Source organism: Elaeis guineensis, chromosome 1 (assembly GCF_000442705.2).
Source record: "Elaeis guineensis isolate ETL-2024a chromosome 1, EG11, whole genome shotgun sequence".
In the NCBI taxonomy this organism is placed as follows: Eukaryota; Viridiplantae; Streptophyta; class Magnoliopsida; order Arecales; family Arecaceae; genus Elaeis; species Elaeis guineensis.
This window is the reverse complement of record NC_025993.2, coordinates 26,970,158-26,989,145: the sequence shown is the minus strand read 5'-3', so window position 1 is coordinate 26,989,145 and position 18,988 is coordinate 26,970,158. Positions and strand designations below refer to the sequence as shown.

The following is an 18,988-nucleotide window of genomic DNA, read 5'->3' as shown; positions in this document are numbered from 1 at the left end:
TTATCGAGTTGTGAGTTAATGGGTTGTGGATGGATGGGTTGAGGGTTGGCGGATTGTGCATTAACGGGTCATGGGTTAATAGATAAATAGGTGCAATCATTAGGTTTTGGATTAACGGGTTGTGAATAATACTAGTGAGTTTGATTGAGATTAGGGTCTAGGGTTTGAGTGAGAGTAGGGTTAGGGTTAGAGTTAGGGTCAGGGTAAGGGTTAGGGTTAGGATTAGGAATCAGGTTGGGATTGGGTTGGGGTTAGAATTAGGGTTTCATAGTTGATTGTGGTGAGGGAGACTAAAAAATACAAACGAAAAGGTAGATCAAAGGATCGGACCAGGGAAAGAGAAAAAAATAAAAAAAAGGTAGACTTACTTGGAATTGATCAGTTCCTGAGAGAGAAGGGATAGGAAAAAGAAACATAGGGTTATATTAGGGTTACGGATTGAGTTGTGCTCAAAGTTAAGATTAGGGTTTCAGAAAGGATTGTGGTGGAGGAGAAGACAAAAAAGAGAGAGAGAAAAAAATATGAATGAGAAGCTAGATCAGAGGATTGAACTAGAAAAAGAAAAAAAAAAGCTAAAAGACTTACCCGAAACCCAATAGTTTTTGAAAGAGAATAGACAGAAGAAACAAACACGATGCTCTTGGTACGATGCCAAATTTCTAATGGTGGGTTCAGCAAGAGGTGTCAAATGGGGTTTGAAGAGAAATGGATGGATTAGGGTGAATAAGAGGGAGAAAAGGGGAAGATGATGGCAAAAGAGATGGCGGCTCAGTAAGGATGTAGGATAGGGAGGGGGGACAATATCCAATGGTGGATTCAAAATTTTTTTTTATAGGATCAATATAATAAAAGAAGTGGAGAAGCTATAGAGAAAAAAAGAAGAGAGAAAAAATAATAATACAATATTATTTTTTAAAAAATAATAAAATATATAAAAATGATAATATGTAATATCTTAAAATTCTTTATAATATAATATTATAAAGATGCATCGTAATAAAATCATAGATATTATTAAATATTAAAATTATAATGGCTAACCAAAAATTATTTTAATTATATATATTTGATATGAGACGGAAAAAAGAGAAGACGGAAAAAAACTAAAAGAATGTTATGAAAAAAGGAAGCTAAAAGAAATATATCTAATTTAGATTGAGAAGAGATATAAGAAGAAATAATAATTTTCTATTGCATTTGGATTAATTAAGATATAAAAAATAAATTGATGTAATTGTAAAGGATGGATGGATGGGATCATGGGATTGGGGTGGGGCATTAAAAGATAAATATTAAAATAATGAATAAAGAAAGAGAAAGAATAAGAAAGAAGGGGAGAGAGGCCAAAGAAGCATGAGAGAGGGAGAGAGAGGTGGGATATGTTTGTCATTAAAGAGAGAATGTATGTTATAATTATTTTTTTTATCTTTTGATGTAATCCTTTTAAGGTATAAAAAATAAATTGATGTAGAATTTAAATATAAGAAATGGACAGATGGAGTTGGGATGGGCTATTAAAAGATAAATAAAAAAATAATTAATAAAAAAAGAGAAAGATGGAGAGAGAGAGATGTCAAAGTGGTGTGAAAGAAAGAGAGAGGAAAAGAGAGATAAGACATGTAAGTCATTAAAGAGAGAATATAAGTCATAATTACTTTTTTGATGTGATTTTTTTTATTCTTTATATATTTTTTTAAAATTTTATATGAAATATAGAGTTAATTCATAAAATTAGTGAGGTCAATTTTAATTTTTTCTACTAATATATATATATATGTTTAATATTATGGAGTTAATTTTAATTTTTTTTATTAATTAATATAGTTTTTCTAATGATGGTATTGCGGTAAAGGAGAGATTGGAATAGAGAAGGGTGGAGTAGGAGAAAGAGGCGGAAGTAGTCAGAAAAGAAAGAAATGGGTGGTGGTATAAAGGAGGGTAGTGCGAACTAAGTTTGGATTCTAAACTGAGGGGCCGCATAAAAACTCTATGAGGATAGGCACAAAAAAGGGAATCCGTTTCTTTTCACATGAACGAAACCCTTCGTTTTGTGCAGGTAGCCACATGGAACCAAGGTTATGGGTTTTATGCAGACGCTGGCATTTGTTTTAATGAGTCAATTATGCTAATCAGCATTTTTTTTAAAAAAATAATCTCCTTGTAATTTGATTTTTTTAGAGAAAAATATGCTAATCAGAATATTGATTTCTGCACAGGTTTTCAAATAGAGGTATAAATTTAATTGATGTTTATAAATTAATTGACAAATCCATTTTACTGCTCCATGTTTTGATTATTTTGGTTGAAGATATTATCATTTTGTGGATTGCTTAATAATGGTGTATTTATATTTTTAATTTATTGTGTTTAATTTATACGTCACACCACTGGTGCCGAATCCTTTTCAAAGCAGATTCCAGAAGAAAGATTGATTACGACTCTTGAAAAATAATTTTTTTCAAAAGGCCACACCTGCTGGGATAGCACCTAGCACAGTTCGGTATAAAATTTTTATTATAAATATTTCACCATCTATTTTTTTCTAAAAATACAAATTTATATTTTCTATTTAGAAAATCACCACCAGTATCCCCAGCAAAAAAGCTCGACACTAGGTAATTTAATTTAACAAACCTCATGGTAATATAATGGTAATTTTATAACAAATTAATGTCTTTTTTTCAGTATGAGCAAACAATGTCTGAGAAAAATTAGTATCCATGTAAGTTTTCGGAACTAAATTATATACTCCATCTTTTTTAATTGATAAAAAAATTGATGATGTGTATTTTTTTCTTCACATTTAAATAGCCCCACCACGTAGCATGGGTCCCACATTAGTATATAATTAAAGTTGTGCTGCTAGACTGACGCGCAAACACATTAAATAAGTCAGTTGGTTCGGAGAACCCCGCAATCGCAGAATACCTCCGTTCACCAAGGGAGATGATGGGAATCCTCATTCAAATAGTTTTCTTAGCGGCAACAGCATTTGGGGTTATTAATGGCCAAGAAGGTATGGATATATACTGCAGTGCTAATCTTTGTGAAATCTTATCCTTCTCGGTTTTCCTCGAGCAGAACTGTTGGGTCTTCACATTCTTTACGTAAACCAAGCTTTTTAGAGATCAAAGATTTGGCATATGATACTAGTATGGTTACAGGTTAAGCGTGGCGGTCTAACCTATGTGGAGCTGGACGTAAAGTAACATATAATGGCTAGGGTTTTAGCTTCCTATTCATGTGGGGCACAAATCATCTATGGTGCATAGTTTGCATCATCGAGTGCTATATAGTAAATGATAGCCGTCATTAAAAGATGGATGGCTATCATAAGATAGCTTTGTGCATCATATACAGTGCGTTGTTGTTGATAGCCGGTGGAGGCCATTGGATGCCGTACAATAATTTATTGTGTAAATCATGCACCACAAAAGATCTTGGATTGTCCATGCAGTACTGATCCTTCGTAGAAACATGAAGGGCAAAGAAGACAAGGCAAGGTGAGATGAGAACAAATAATGGAGAGGTTTAGCCATAATAAAATCTTTTTTCAAAGTTATTTCGAAAGAAAATTAAAAATTCTTTTGGCACCTTTACTGCAGTATTTATCCTTTATTTTAAGAATAAGGTGTGGGTATCGCTAAATATCTATATATCATTCAAAGAAATGACGCAAAATTATCCAAGTCAAACGCATGGAAAAAACAAGGGACAATAGAGTTCTTTGCTAAGCCTTGGCGTGGGTCACTAGGCCGCGGGATAGCTTCCGCGTTTGAGCTGAACCGGACCTTAGGTCAGTTGATCTTTCCTAAGCTCCCCAGGGTTTCCAGATGCCAGGCAACATAGAAGATTTGCTCGTCTTTGAGAAATGTTTTTCTCAAAGGAGAAGGATTTTTGTTTTCCTTTGCAACAGCTTATACTGCATTGGTTAAAGTACTTCCCTTGATTTTTCTTTTTTTTTTTTAAATATCTGATAAAAAAATATTTCGTATGAATTTTTTTTTTTTTTTTTTTTGGAGTAGAAGGGAGGTAAGTAGCACCTGGCCTTTATTCCTTAAAAAACAGAAATTTACAGTGAAGTGTATGAAAGAAAAAACAACAGCTACAGCAACTATAGATAACTAAGATAAAATATGAAGAAAAACTACGTGTCCATGACTTTCTTCAATTTTTAAAAAATTAATAAAGGTAATTTGTTTTAAGAAAAGGATGGGTTTCTTCATATAAAAAAGATTTTTTTGAATTTTCCTTTCAAATTCCCACAGATATATCCATTGTTGTTTAATTTAAGGCATCCAATTTATCAAAAACAAAATAGAGAGAAAAAAAAAATGTAAAACAGTCTAAATGGAAGCAAATAAAAAATAGCAGGAGAAGCCTATTCCTTCCAATATCTGGATAAAGAATTTAAATTTTGGATCCTATACAATGTAATTTATGCACCATAGAACTCTATATTATTACGGATAGCTACTACATTATTTATTTCAAAAATAAATAATTTTTATTAATTATTTTAATAATATATTTATATATTTTTTAATATTATATATGGTACATGGCAGGGATGAAAGAGAGCAGTCCAACTCTAAGATAGGAATTATATCCTATACTGCATCTCAATCACGTTATCGTTTTTTTGTGGGCCCCATCATCATATGCTAATCATGATGATTGGTTTAGAGAGATGAGATAAATTTATTGGCATGATAGATATATGGTCATATTGGTGTATGCCGTATAGGATGTGATTACTTCTAATCATGCCCACGGAAGCCACATCTTTATAATGATCTTGACAAACCACTAGCTTATCGGAACAACCAAAGGATCATTGGAAACTGGCCATGTACCGGACCAATTTCTATATTATCTGCCAGCCATCATTGTCATTTCTTCTGTACTGACACAACCATTCTGGCTGACTCGTTGCCGTTTCTTTTGAAGTCAACCCAGCCAATACATTTCTACCCAATATTTTGTTTTTTTTGGATAAAATAATATTCTACTCCTATTAGAGGTGCAAATGGATCGGTCAGAACAAATTATGAATGATTCCGATCTGGTTTAATTTTTTAATCAAATTTTAATATTAGATTCAATTCTAATCTAATAGCAAATTAGATCGGATGAAGTTGGATCTATTTCATGCACAAAAATTTTATTCTAATGAACCATTCATGTTAGATCGGATTGGATCTATATATAACCAGTCCCAACTCAAAAAATCTGGATTTGATTTGAATCCGGATCTATTGTCCCAAAACATTGTTGTGCTTATTTCTTAACCATGTTAATGATTTATAATCCCATTTACTTCTTTTCATCGAACTTTATTTTTTCTTTTTTTTGATTTTTTTTGTTTAATTGGAAGAAAATTCTTTACTAAATGCCTTCTCTCTCACTTCCCCTATCCAACTTTAATTTGCAACTTTTACTATAGATTTATTGCTGAAGCCACATGAAGATGGAAATCATGTAATAAAAGTTTTATATTTTAATATTGAAAAGCTGATAATACTGTTATAATTAGTCACATTTTTTTTCTTCATAATATTCGTATAATAGTTCAATCAAATATAGTCGAGCTCTGTCCAAGCTAGGAAGTGAAAGCAAGCATCTAGCTATCTTTGTCACTTTGATTATCAGAAAACTTTTGATTTGAGATCATTTTGCCTATGAGTTGTTAGTTCTCAAAATAATTGTTAACAATTACTTAGTTGTGAGAATTTCACTATATGCAACTCGATGTCCGTCAATTGGAAGGGCAAAAATGTTATGAAATTCAATAAATTTGAGACTTACCAAAAGCTTTTTGAAGATGATTGATAGGGGACTTGTAGAGAATAAGTCATTATTGTTGATTGATTGAATAGATTTACTAAGATATTAAGATGAAACACCGAGAAAGCAATAACATTTTATTACTTTCAGACCTTTATTTGGCCATTTTTTTCAAGATCAAGGAGGAGGCAATGATAAAGGATGGAAATATGGAAGCTAGGTCTAATACTAAGTTGGGATTAGGTCGGGTCAAATCATTGAGCATAAGATCCAAATCAACTTATAAAATCAAACGGATCAAATTGGATCTGAATTTAGTAAATCTAGACTCAATCGAAAAAATAGAACGGATCTAATTTTAGAACTCGATCTGGCCCATAGGCCTTTTAATGCGAGTTGAATCAGATCTAAATAGATTGGATTGGATCAAGTCATGGATCAACCTGTCCCATTTATAGCCTTAACTCCCATGGTCTACATCTCTAACATTCTCAAAGCCAAAGGGTATATGCACAAAAGTGCAAACAGCCTCAAAGTCCTGCTCTCCTGTCTCCTTAAATTAATTTCGTCCACCTTGATGAGCAGCGGGCCAGCAATTTCAGGTGGAGGGGGAGTGTTTCTAAAAAGATTGGGCTTTTTCCCTTAGTGATTGCATTTTCATTTTAAGCTTAGTTCCAAGGGCTTGGACTATTTGGATCTGCTTGACTTCTTCTTCCCTTCTTCTTTTTTTTCTTTAAAAAAAATAATTTATTATTCTTATTTTATTATATTCACCGATGAAATTGGCAGCTTGTACTCCACTTAGCAGTAAGAATATAGATATTGGGTAACCTAATCCAATCTGAACTTGAATTCATTATATATATATATATATATATATATATATATATATATATATATATATATATATATATATATATATATATATATATAGTGTTTTTATTTTATTATAGCAGCTGTACTCAACTTAGCACTAGGAATATAGACATTGAGCATTCTAATCCCATATGAACTATATTCCTAGTGCTAAGTTGAGTACAGCTGCTATAATAAAATAAGAACACTATATATATATAGACATTGAGCATTCTCCCATACGAACTTGAATCCATATATATATATATATATATATATATATATATATATATATATATATATATATATATATATATATAGTAATAACCACCCCAATATGCAATAACACTTTTTAATGCAACTATCTTGTTTCTATTCCAAACACATCCATCCATCTCAACAAAAAAAAAAAGAAAAATGCCATAGCCATAACCACCCCAATATGTAATAACACTTTCTTAATGCAACTTTCTTATTCCTATTTCAAACACATCCATCCATCTCGGGAAAAAAAAAAAAAAAAAAAAAGTTCTGCAGGCAGTCCAAATCGGTTTTTATCGCTGAAATAAAAAATTAAAATTTCGTTGAATTAAGGAATATGATCTAATGCAGCAGAAGCAAGTAGACCGCTCTTGTAACTTGGTTTCTTGATGGTGACCATCAAAACTCGTGCAGGCTTTGTCAGTATTGACTGTGGAATGGATGCGGGCGGTAGCATCACAGATAACATTACCGGGATCGTGTACCAACCCGATACCCAATTCATAGACACCGGGATAAACTACGGAATACCCCCGAGTTATTGGTCCCGCCGGTACTCCCTTCCACAGTTAGGGACTCTCAGAAGCTTTCCAGATGGAGTTCGGAATTGTTACACCATTAATCAAGTGAACCAGGGTGAAAAGTACCTGATAAGAGCTTTCTTCATGTATGGTAACTACGACGGTCAAGACAGTGCAAGCATAGGTAGCCCGCTGCAGTTTGACCTTCATCTTGGCGTCAATTACTGGAGAACGCTGAACATTACCGATCCATTCTCTTTCTATCCGTTGGAGATCATTACTGTTGCGAAGGACGATTATTTCTCAGTTTGTCTCGTGAAGACCGGGTCCGGAACTCCGTTCATATCTTCGCTTGAGTTGAGGCTTATTGACAGTGTGGATGTTTACACGGACGTAAACCAATCCAATTCCCTTGTGTCCGGTTTCGCTAGAGTCAATGTTGGGGGAGCTCCTGGCTTGATCAGGTAATGTAACTATATTTTGCAGTTCACGGTAGATGATACCAATATATACGTGCACCAACACACACCAATAATTATAGTTTATTGCATATTTATCTTCCAAATATCACTGTATAGATAACACGTATTTCATTTTCATTTTGCAATGTTATACCTTTCACTATATTTTGACAGCATAAATAAATAGCCAGTTTAGGTATAAGTTAACTCTATTACCCTCTTGTATTAATACCTCTTGAAACTAAAAAAATAGAAAATTTTTTAAGAGTATCAATGCAAAGTTATGAATTAATCATTTTATTTTATTTTATTTTTGACATTTAGGGGGATGAATCCCCATAATTTTTATTGTTGCGGCTTGTTTTTTGGTTGACGCCGGAAGTTGCGGAAATGCTGCACTAGAGCAACCTGTAAAAAAGTCCGGGCCAGAGGATTGTGCTCCGACGAGAACCCTCCGACGCTTAAGTCAGAATGCACAAACAGAGAAGCAGAGTTCTTGGTTATATGAAAAGGATTACTTATCTGCATCCTCGGAGTTTGAGTATTTATAGAGAACATGACTGTGTAACCATTTTTGAAAAATAGGCTGGTCAAATCTGGCACGGTTATTTGGTTGCGATTCTCCAGATCAGGCGATTATACCAACATGATTCTCTGAATTAGGCAGTTGCACCCAGATAGGAATGACAGCTATTACCAGTTGGTCTTTTTAATCTTGAGCTCGGTCGGTCTGCTTTCAAGAAAAAATCAGAAAGTGTGGTGTGCCGACTAAAAATTAGGACTGATAATTTCCTGACCAAGACTTGGTTAGATGGGTTGATCCAGATGTCTAACTGACTTGCAGTTGTTATGCCGTCTAAAGATTGTTCCGATATGCTAGTCGAATAAAGATCGGACGCAGCTGGAGATCGACCAGTTGATTCTCTGACCAAGAGTAGGACCAAATCTTTTCCATCCAGGATTCGAGTAACTAACCATCCGATAAGAAATCGGACCAGAAACTGACCGACGAGGGGTCGGAGAAGATGACCTCTGACCAAAGGTCAGAACAGACATTTGCCGACTATGGATAAGGCAAACCACAACAACCAGACTACTTGAGAGATGCTGATATGGACCTGATGAGTCATAATGGACTTAAGCCTTCATACATCACCGACCCATTTTAGATCACTCATAACACTCACCGTATATCCAACCCATCCTCGAAGGCTAATTCTAGCTAGAACTAAACCCCTGCTCCATTTTGCCCAAATGCCAAAAGAGCGATATTATCTTAGCCGGCATTCTCAGTTAATCCCTTCATATTTAAAATAGCTATTTTCTACTGCCAGCGACCAACAATTCGATGAGAAGGGCAACAGTACAGATATAACATGAACTAAGATGTGTGTGTGTGGTGATTTTCACGGGCAAAGATTCAACTAGTGATATTTGGAGGAGCAATTTGATTACAAATTGTCCTTTTTAGTGTATTTTTTGTTCGCAAGACATCCTATATACTATCATATAAATACATGATGTGCTGTTCTTTAAAAAAAATTCACAAAGCAACATAAAAGAAGACATAATAGTTCAAACAAAAACCCTTTCCCAGGATCTTTAAGTTACAGGAAGTTTTTTGTTTGTTTTTTTTTTAAAAGTTTTATTATGATCAATATTGCTCCTTTTCTTGCTTATGCAACATATTTTTCATTGCAATTATGTAAAAATTATATGAAGATAAAAATTTTGTATGCGATTTTTTGAATAAAAACTAAGTTTAGTTTAGTCATGGAACCATAATCAAATGTTATTTAACCTACAGATGAAGTTAATGGGAACGATGATTTATTTGAGTTATTAAGAATTTACTTTTATTGTTCTGTAACTATGCATAAGAGTAAGAATATGGTAGTGATAATTCATGTTGTTATATTCATTAAAATCCTTGTTTTTTAGTTTGAAAAAACAAAGAAACGATGACATTTCCTGGGCCTTCATTGGACAGCATGTGGGTTGGGCGACTGGTTACTTGAGTGATGCACTCTTGCTCCTTTATCATTGGTGAGGTCTATGGGTCATGATGGACTAGAAACCAGTCTGAAAATTGCAATCTTGACAATAAAGCAAGTTAGCATATGCAATACATGATTGACATAAATAATAATGAGTAAAGGAAGAAAATTTTATTTAAAATTTAAAATTTTTATTTCTAATTATAATTTTATAAAAGAATATTGTTATTGAGTGCTGGTGACTAGGCCATTTAGCTAGTTGGTGTGCTGGAGAGTTCGATAAAGTACTGTATGGATCAAGAGAGTTGACCGGAGATCTCATATACCTCCCTAACAAGTGAATGATAGTTATCAGAATTCGGATACAATGCAACTAGGTCAATCGTGCCTAATTAGTGACTAAGGAAAAGAGATTACGGTCAAACCTTTGTTCCAATGTCGGGCTTAGTCTTGAAACATCATAAACAGGGAAGCTCTCTTGATGGAGAGTGTTTGGTGGATGGCTCTCTAATGCTTAAGATAACTCTAAGGAAAATAGCAAACATATTGTGTGAATGGCAGAGAGATAGAAACTCTAGAGCACTTAGGACAGAGAATTTACTTTAAGTTTAGGAGGTTAAGACTTAAACTTGGAGCTTAAACTTACCTGAAGAGTCTTCTTGGAGTCGTTTATGTAGGAAAGAGATGGTACCCATTGTTATGGAATCTTGCGACATGTGAATCAACCGTTTTAGATAACCATTCGCATATTTGGATGATATCATGTGCGTAAGTTTTTGACATGCCAATTTCATGTATCTCATCATTATAAAAACCATTTGCCATAATGAGCCAACTGTAGCTAGATAGGAGGAGATTTGTGCATCTCTGTTTGCCTTTAGACTAGCCATATGGTGAGAGCGAGTTGGCTAATGTGAAAGCTTTGTTGCATGCTCGTGGCAAACTTTGGTCGGTTGGTTCTATCATGATTGTCACAGTCAATTCTATGTATAACTTGTCTCTACTTTTGAGGCTGAGATACTTATTGGCTTGGGTAAAAGAAGTAGAAAAATTTATGAGAATGACTAGCTGAGGTGCCATGAATGCAAGTTGCAAAGTCAAACCATGGATTGAGCTACTACCATTGTCCTTTGAATTTTGTTGTAGGAAACTTTTGGACACTATATCATGAGAGATGTGATGGCATCCGCATTTCTCAAAGTGACATTTTGAGTGGCAAGATTTTCTATACGATGATTAGACACTTTGTCAATTATGATTTTGGCAATGGTTCGGAACTGAACGGCTAACTGACACATGCCTAAAAGTCAAATAGCTAGTTTTAAATGGTGCATCGATCGAAGGCCTTTGAGCATATGCTTTTTCTATATTTTGGCTTTTTGCTCACAAGTACTAAGGGAAAAGAGGAAGAGTATGGCCAACCACCAATGGTGGTGACTAGTCTGCCATCTGTCTTAGTTTGTCTATCGCTAGCATGTCCGTCAAAGTTTTTTTGGATGCCCTATCATTGCCATAAGTCCTTGGTGGATCCTCATTTTTTTCAGTATTTCTTTGACTTTCTTTGAGTTCTCTTTGTCTTCTTCCCCCTTTTTTTCAACTATGGAATTGCCATTGGAGGAATGGTCGATACATAATAAAAGAATAGATTAGAACTCTCTTGACTGAGCCTCCAATGGGTTAGGTGAGGTGATGCTCGAGATTGGTTTAGGCTCGAATATTGAGAAAAGTATCTTGAAATAGACGATGAGTAGATCTAAGCCAAGTACCACATATCTCAGACTTTTATTCTAGAGTTGCCCGGCCCTTCTAGTCAAAAGATATATCCTTAAGAGAACCGAATTGCCCTCTATAATGAAACTCTGAAAGTAGACCTAAGACTTCTGATTCTTGTAATCATTGCTGAGCTATTGGATCAGTACTAGTTGGTTCCAACCCAACTCATTCCCAATGCTTGGTAGATTATAGTTGATTTTTTTATCTCTCTACCCTCTATAAGTTTGTCCCAACCATGGGGCTGTTCCAAATCTTTTTTCAAGTGAAAATGCACTCTTGGAGGAAAGGTTGGTAGTACCTTTATTGTTGGAAAGGTTACAATATCCTTCCTTATGGTCCTTCCTCTATTCATGCTTGGAGGGGTCAATTTTTCTTCATCACCTCAATGGATCCATGGGACTTCATGATACAATAGAGGACGTCGAGGAAGAAGGCATTAAGCCTCTATACCCTTTTTTCAGACGAGGAGGAGGAGGCAGTCGATGATCTTAGGAGATCAAAGCTCCATCTTATGCTGAGTTGCTCTATGACGAGGCCTTGGCAAATATCAACATCCGGCCCACTTCTTTTAAGGTTAACCTTCTTTGTTCATACCTTCTTATCCTTCAAAAATTGTAGCTCGATTGTTTAATCAATTGGCCTGATTTTGTATAGATGAAGTTTGATTTCAGTAGCCTCATGCCTGAAGTAGCTAAGAGTGCTCCTCCTAAGAGGAAGCTTAGCAACAATAAGGCTAGCCCTTCGATAAGGATGAAAGTAAGGAAAAATGAGCCAAGTTCAACTTAAATTAGTGAAGGATGTCCATCTAAGGTGAAGGTGGAAGCCTTAATTTCTACACACCCATCCACTTGGGCAACTTCTTTAAGGGCCCTTGAGGATGTACCTCCTCCTTTGCTTATGGGCCCAACGTTGGATTCGGCAATTGATGTCAAGCTTGTAAAGGTGCTAGTTGTCATCGAGGAAACCATCTTTACCTTGGAATTAACTAGCTTCTATCCTAGAATGAGCTTCAAACTCGAGTGCCTAGATCTTGATTGCATCGACCTCATAGTAGGCTCTAGGAGCATGATTTTCTAGTAGCTACCATCTTCATCTTAAGAGACTGAGCTAGATATTTTTTTGCCAACATGGTCACTTAGACCTATAGACTTTGTCCTCAATACTCCTTAGCTCATAGGATAAATGGTGAGGGGTATGATTCTTCCTCAAGTTGTGATGTTTCTTCAAAACTTGACAATGAATCAAGTCATTGATTGAGAGTTGCTGTGGAAACCTAATTGTTCTTTGTTAACTCTATCATTTATTCTATAGACCTTTGATACAATCCATGCTTTAGCGGCCATCATTTTGGGCTATCCAGAGAGTGGAGATGGTGGAGCATAAGATTCACAAGATAGAGTGAGGGAGAGCTATGACTAAGTGAGATCATGCTATTGCCTAGGATGCCAAAGAGAGCACCAAGAAAACAGGCTCATATCGCTTTGGGAAAAAGGATGACTTCAAAAGAGCTCATGTTGAAGCCAAGAGAAGTCTAGAAGAATCCAAGGAGGAAGTAGAGAAAATAGCAACCAAATTAAAGAAGAGGTTGCTTATCTTCAAAAGGCTCTTCGAGTTATAGATGACCAAACTTTAGTTGCTAAAAATAAACTAGCCTAAGCTAAAAAATAAATACCACAAGCCAAGGAAGAGCTTTCCAAATTTGAAGATATTGCTACTCAGATTAAGGAGAGAGCTATTCACGTAGAGGATAAGTTTGCTCAATTTGAAGAAAAGGCTACTTGAGTCAAGGAAGAAGCTGCTCAGATTGATGAGAAGGCCACTCAAGCTGAAGAGGAGCCTACTCTGGTTGATGAGAGAGCAACTCAGGCCATCAAGAAAGGCACTAAGGCCAAAAAGAGAATGACACAAGCTAAAGAAGTGGCTCAGTAGGTTGTCATGGAGTTCATAAGCTTTGGAAAGTTTTGCAATGAGCTGCATTAGGCCTCCTAAGATTTTTTTCAAGAAAGACTTTCAATTTTATAAGGATAAGTTTGCTGGTATACTCTCAAAGGCCAACTGCAGTTAATTTACACTTCTGGGTTCATCCTTAGGTGGAGATGAGGAAGAAGAAGTGAAGGAAAGCGTGGTGGGTGATGTGCATGCATTTTTAAAAATTTTTACAGTGAAATATATATAGATTAAATAATTTAATCTATAATGCATGCATAGATCAAATCTAAATCATTATACAGGATCTATGATATGAACTAATATGCATGTATACACATCTGAAATCTAAAATTCAACAAGTACAGGACATATCTAATATATATTTAGATCATATCTAAATATTAATTGAATATAAAACTTCATACCTGAGCATAGATAGCAGATCACCACATCAAAAATCTATGGTAGATGGTTCTTCATAATATTTGGCAGCCACACACGCGTTCGATCTCTACAGATATCCATATGAAGTTCTCGTGCTGATCGATCTCTCTGAGAGTGCTAGCTTGTAAAGACACCATCCATTGGCTGATTTGAAAGGAACATGATAAAATTAAAGAATAAGGAGATCCTCTTCTTTTTCTTCCTAAATTTATGCATCTGATCTCTACAATAGAGATCAAGAGAAGAACTCTTTTTTCTCAATTTCTCATGCATAAGAGAGAACCTTTCTTCCTTCCTTTCAGACCTTGAAGAAGAATTTTTCTTCTCTAATTTTCTATGATGAAAATCAGATATAATCTGATTTTTTATACTAAAAATTATATGAAATCTTGAGATCTAAAAAAATCTAAAAAAGAGATCCAAGAGAAGAACAGTTCTTCTCTCTTCTTCTCTCCTTTTCTTCTTGATCTAGAACTTTAGGAAGCCCCAAACACCCAACCAAATTTTTTTGATATTTTTTCTCTAAATCTTCATATTAAAAATTAGATCTAATTTAATTTTTATTTTAAAAAAAAATAAAAAAAAATTGAAAGAAGAACTTCTTCTTCTTCAAGGCTGCGTACAAGAAAGAAGATCTATCTTCTTCTTTGATCTAGAACTTCAAGAATCCCAAAATAACCAATCAGATTTTTTTGATATTTCTTCTCTAAATATTCATATTAAAAATCAAATTTAATCTAATTTTTATTTTGGAAAAAAATAAAAAAAAATCTGAAAGAAGAATTCCTTCTTCTTCAAGGCTGCACGCAAGAAAAAAGACCCATCTTCTTTCTTGATCTTTCTCTCCTTGGGAAGAACTTTTTTTCTCTAATTTTTTGCTGTATAACTAGCAGAGAAGTTTCTTTTTGATGTCTAAAAATCAGCAAAAAACTCTCATAAAATTCTTTCAAGAAGGGAGGAGAAGAGGAGAGATGGCATGTGGATATTGGGGCGTCCAACTCTTGGACGCCTCCTCCTTATTTTGGGCGACTTGAAGAGAAAAGAGGAACGCCTATTTTTCATGCAAGAGAAGAGAGGGGGCGTGGCTCTTTTGTGGGCATGAGATTTCTCAAGAGGTGTGGAGAATTAATTATCATATGGGGAGTTTCAAGTTGGTTAAGTCCTATTCCACATAAGACTCAAGATCCTATTTCAACTCTAACTAATCCTTGGATCCAATCCTAACCAATTTAGAAATTAGTTATAACAAACTAACTAATTGGATCCTAGTCCAATTATGAATCCAATTAGGCTCCAATCCAATTAGGAATTTGTTAGATTAAAACCCCATTGATCCAAGAACTGATTCTTGATGGATATCAGGAAAGCTTTTAATAATAGGGCTTGATCCAATCAAGCGTATTATCAAATGGCATTTGATCAAATCAAAACCTATTATCCAATAGGGTTAGATCAATCCAAGCCTATATAAAAATAATTTCATATTCATGTATCCCTGAGATCAATTGGAATAAGCCATGTTATTCAATAGGGCTACATCCAATAATCCAAAACCAATCTAATTGAATCCAATTCAATTAGATCTAATATAATCCCCATTGCTCAATCAAAATGAGCCAATTAACAATCATATTATTAATTAATTATTTTTTTAATTTATTAATTATTAATAAATAATTTATTAAAATATTTATATAGGATTAATCAACAATCAAATTGATAATTAAATCCTCCAACGATTCATAATCGTCGATCAGCCATTTGATCAGACAGATACTTCTATGTGTGTGACCCCATAGGTTCGAACCTAAGCTGGTAGCACAAGAATAATTCTTGTACTAATCGATGTAACCATCTAGCAATGGGATCCGACATCCGAATAGGCCGAGTGTATGCCTAGCAACACTCTAGAACCCATGTGGATATAGTTACTATATAATTCATCCCTTTGACACTTGATGCTCAAGGATGATTTTGAGTTAAACTGTCAACCCAAGAAGAGTGGTCCATATTGTGTCTCAACCTCAAAAATCCTATGACTCCTCACTAGGACTACTTTGGCTAAAGTTTTACTGAATTGAAATACAATGATGCATCATCTCTAATTTTACTTGGAGCGGTCAATCCCATCTTGACTTGCACTCAGACTTCACAAGACTTGATTGTACTCAGAAACCTTCCGTCATCGAATTAGAAATTTGGATAGTCAAGCACCAAAGCACAGTGAGTTGCTTACAAGTCATTGAGGCAGCCTCAGGTCCAAGGGATACATATACCCATATCCCATTAGAGCAGTCCTTGACAACAGAGTGCTCCGAAAGTGATCATACTCAGTGAAATATACTCCTACATATCATCCGTATGCCATATCCATGTCACCACACATCTTGGTTAAGAGGACAACTAACTAATATGGCATACAACGACCTATACTCGATATAATTATCCTTCTTGTGACAATTGTATCATTTGGTCGCGAGCAGGATTCAAGAACCATATGATAAATCCTCCTTTATCATTTTGAAAGTAGTTCTAAGGACTTCATCATAATATATGAGTTTTATTTTAGAAGATGTATTCCTTATGATGAAATTGTCAGATAATATTTATCATTTTATAATTCGTATACTTGTATGGAACACAATCATCTATAATCTAGATGATTGACTTTAGGACATATTTTCTAACAACTCCCACTTGGACTAAAGTCAATCAAATCGGTATCAAATATCCATCTTTCATTTTAGATCATCGAACTCATTAGATCCGATTGCTCTAGTCAATGGGTCGGTCAAGTTCTCCTTTCAGTCAATCTTCCTAAGGTCGGCTTTATTTTGATCTTATCAAAAAAATTAATTGCAATGCAGAAAGTGTTTGATTCACAAATGGAGCATTAGTTCTTCAGCTTGAGCTATAGTTCCAGTGTTGCTGTCAATACAGAAGGACTAGACCATCAATGGAGGGTGCTTCTCTAAGCTTGCTAATGAACTTTCATAACCAAACAACTTCTTTACCAGTATCAAATGTCGCAAAGAACTCCATATCACAAATAAAATTGACTACTAAATACTGTATAGAACCTTTCCAGCATGTCGCTTCTCTTTTTAGGATAAAAAATATAACTTGACACAACTTTGTCATTTCGATCCGATTAGTAACTGAAATCAATATTCCACAAATTTTAAGTCAGATTCTTCATAAACGAACCATTAATCTTTAGTATTTTACAAATACTTAAGGATAGTTCTAATAACCTTCCAAACCTTTATGAAGAACGGAGATGACAACCAAGTTTTTATTCCCTGTAATGTTGGGATGTTGTTCCCGATTAAGAGAATTTCATCCAAACAACACAAAGAATACTTTTACAGAACTATCAATCCATTTGTACATACAGGATTCTACTTTGTTCTCAACGAAACCATACGTTCAAAATGTATATTCTAACTTCGAGAAGTTTAATTTAATCTGAATAGACTTGAGGATTGCTGCAAGGAAACTGTCTTGTCATAGTCAACACTATAACTTTGATGAAATCTTTTGACAATCAGACAGAATTAATAGGTCTTCACCTTTTCGTCTGCACCTCTTATCCATCTGAAATCTACTCATACCCAATGGGTCTTACCCCTTCAAGTAAATCAACGAATGTCCATACATTATCGATCTTGATGGACTTCATTTCAAATTTAATGGCTCCAAGCTATTTCTTAAGATTAGATCCCTGTATTGCATCCGTATGGAAGATCAAATCTCCATCTCGAATCTAAAAATCAAAGTATTTATTCGGCTGATACGGTACTCTACCATATCTACTCAAGGATGCTTCTACATTAGGCTCCGGATTTGATCTAATCAAGTCTGGTTTCGTTGGTTTGTGTCAGGATTGGTTCCTCTACCTATCAAGTTTCACCAAGATTGCTCTTAACGGCATTAGTTTCTTCACTAAGAAACTTCTTTTTCAAAAAGAATGCCTTAAGATTCATGAACATCTCATGTCCATCTGAAAGGTAGAAGGAATATCCCTAAAATAATATTTATCAGATCAAGATCCAAGCTAGTCGGTTTGTGAACATTTCACATAAGCTCGACATCCCAAACCTAAGATAAGAGAGTATCAAATTATCCAAGTCCATATCTCATATGAAGTTTTGGTGATCGATTTGCTTGGAATGTTCTCGAGCACATATCAAGTAGTCTCTAAAATATAACCTCAGACAGACCAGCAAACCTCACAGTGGACCGAACCATACCTAACAAGGTTCAATTTTTTTTTTCAGATATTTTTTTAAATAGTGATGTCTCAGGAGAGGTCCATTAAAAGAGAATCTAATTTTTTCCAAGATATGTCAAAACTTACTGTAAAGATATTCACTTTATCAGTCAAACCGATGAATTCTAATACTCTTTGCAGTTTATTTTCCTACCTCATTATAGAATCATTTGAATATTTCAATTGATTTAGATTTATGCTTCATAAGCAAGACACACCCATACCAAGATAGATTGTCAGAGATTTAATGAAGTAGTAAAGTCTTCTTTTGGCATTAATATTTATGAGTGTAAATGCATCAATATGTACTAAACTCAGAACATCACTGGCTTATTCACCCTTTCCAATAAAAGGTGATTAAGTCAACTATGTCAAAAGCAGGCTTTAGTGACATTATCTAATCTAGGGTGCTAGTCAGATGTGTACACTACACTAACAGATTATGATACTGAGTTTATGTCATTTTTAATTGTCTACTCATTATTGTAGTATCATTCACAATGATATTACAATAATCATACTTATTGACACATCAATAAGATTAGACAATAGTGATAATCACTTAAAATGACATCTTCGAAACTGAAAACAAGCTCTATGATTCCTAATGTTAAGACTGGAACAGATTTCTATGTCTTGCATTTAGGAATCTCTTACTATTTTCAAACCTTCTATTATCCTAAAGTC

General features: G+C 34.6%; 1 protein-coding gene across 1 annotated transcript in view; it reads left to right on the top strand.

The window, feature by feature from the left end:
* Nucleotides 1-2,888: 2,888 nt before the first annotated feature.
* The window catches only part of LOC105036166 (probable LRR receptor-like serine/threonine-protein kinase At1g05700), a 35,100-nt gene continuing 19,000 nt past the window's right edge, over nucleotides 2,889-18,988 (top strand). The window contains exons 1-2 of the mRNA XM_073251479.1: nucleotides 2,889-3,016; nucleotides 7,318-7,888. Coding sequence (XP_073107580.1) covers nucleotides 2,947-3,016; nucleotides 7,318-7,888 — 641 coding nt within the window. The 5' untranslated portion in view covers nucleotides 2,889-2,946. The remainder of the gene's footprint in view (nucleotides 3,017-7,317; nucleotides 7,889-18,988) is intronic.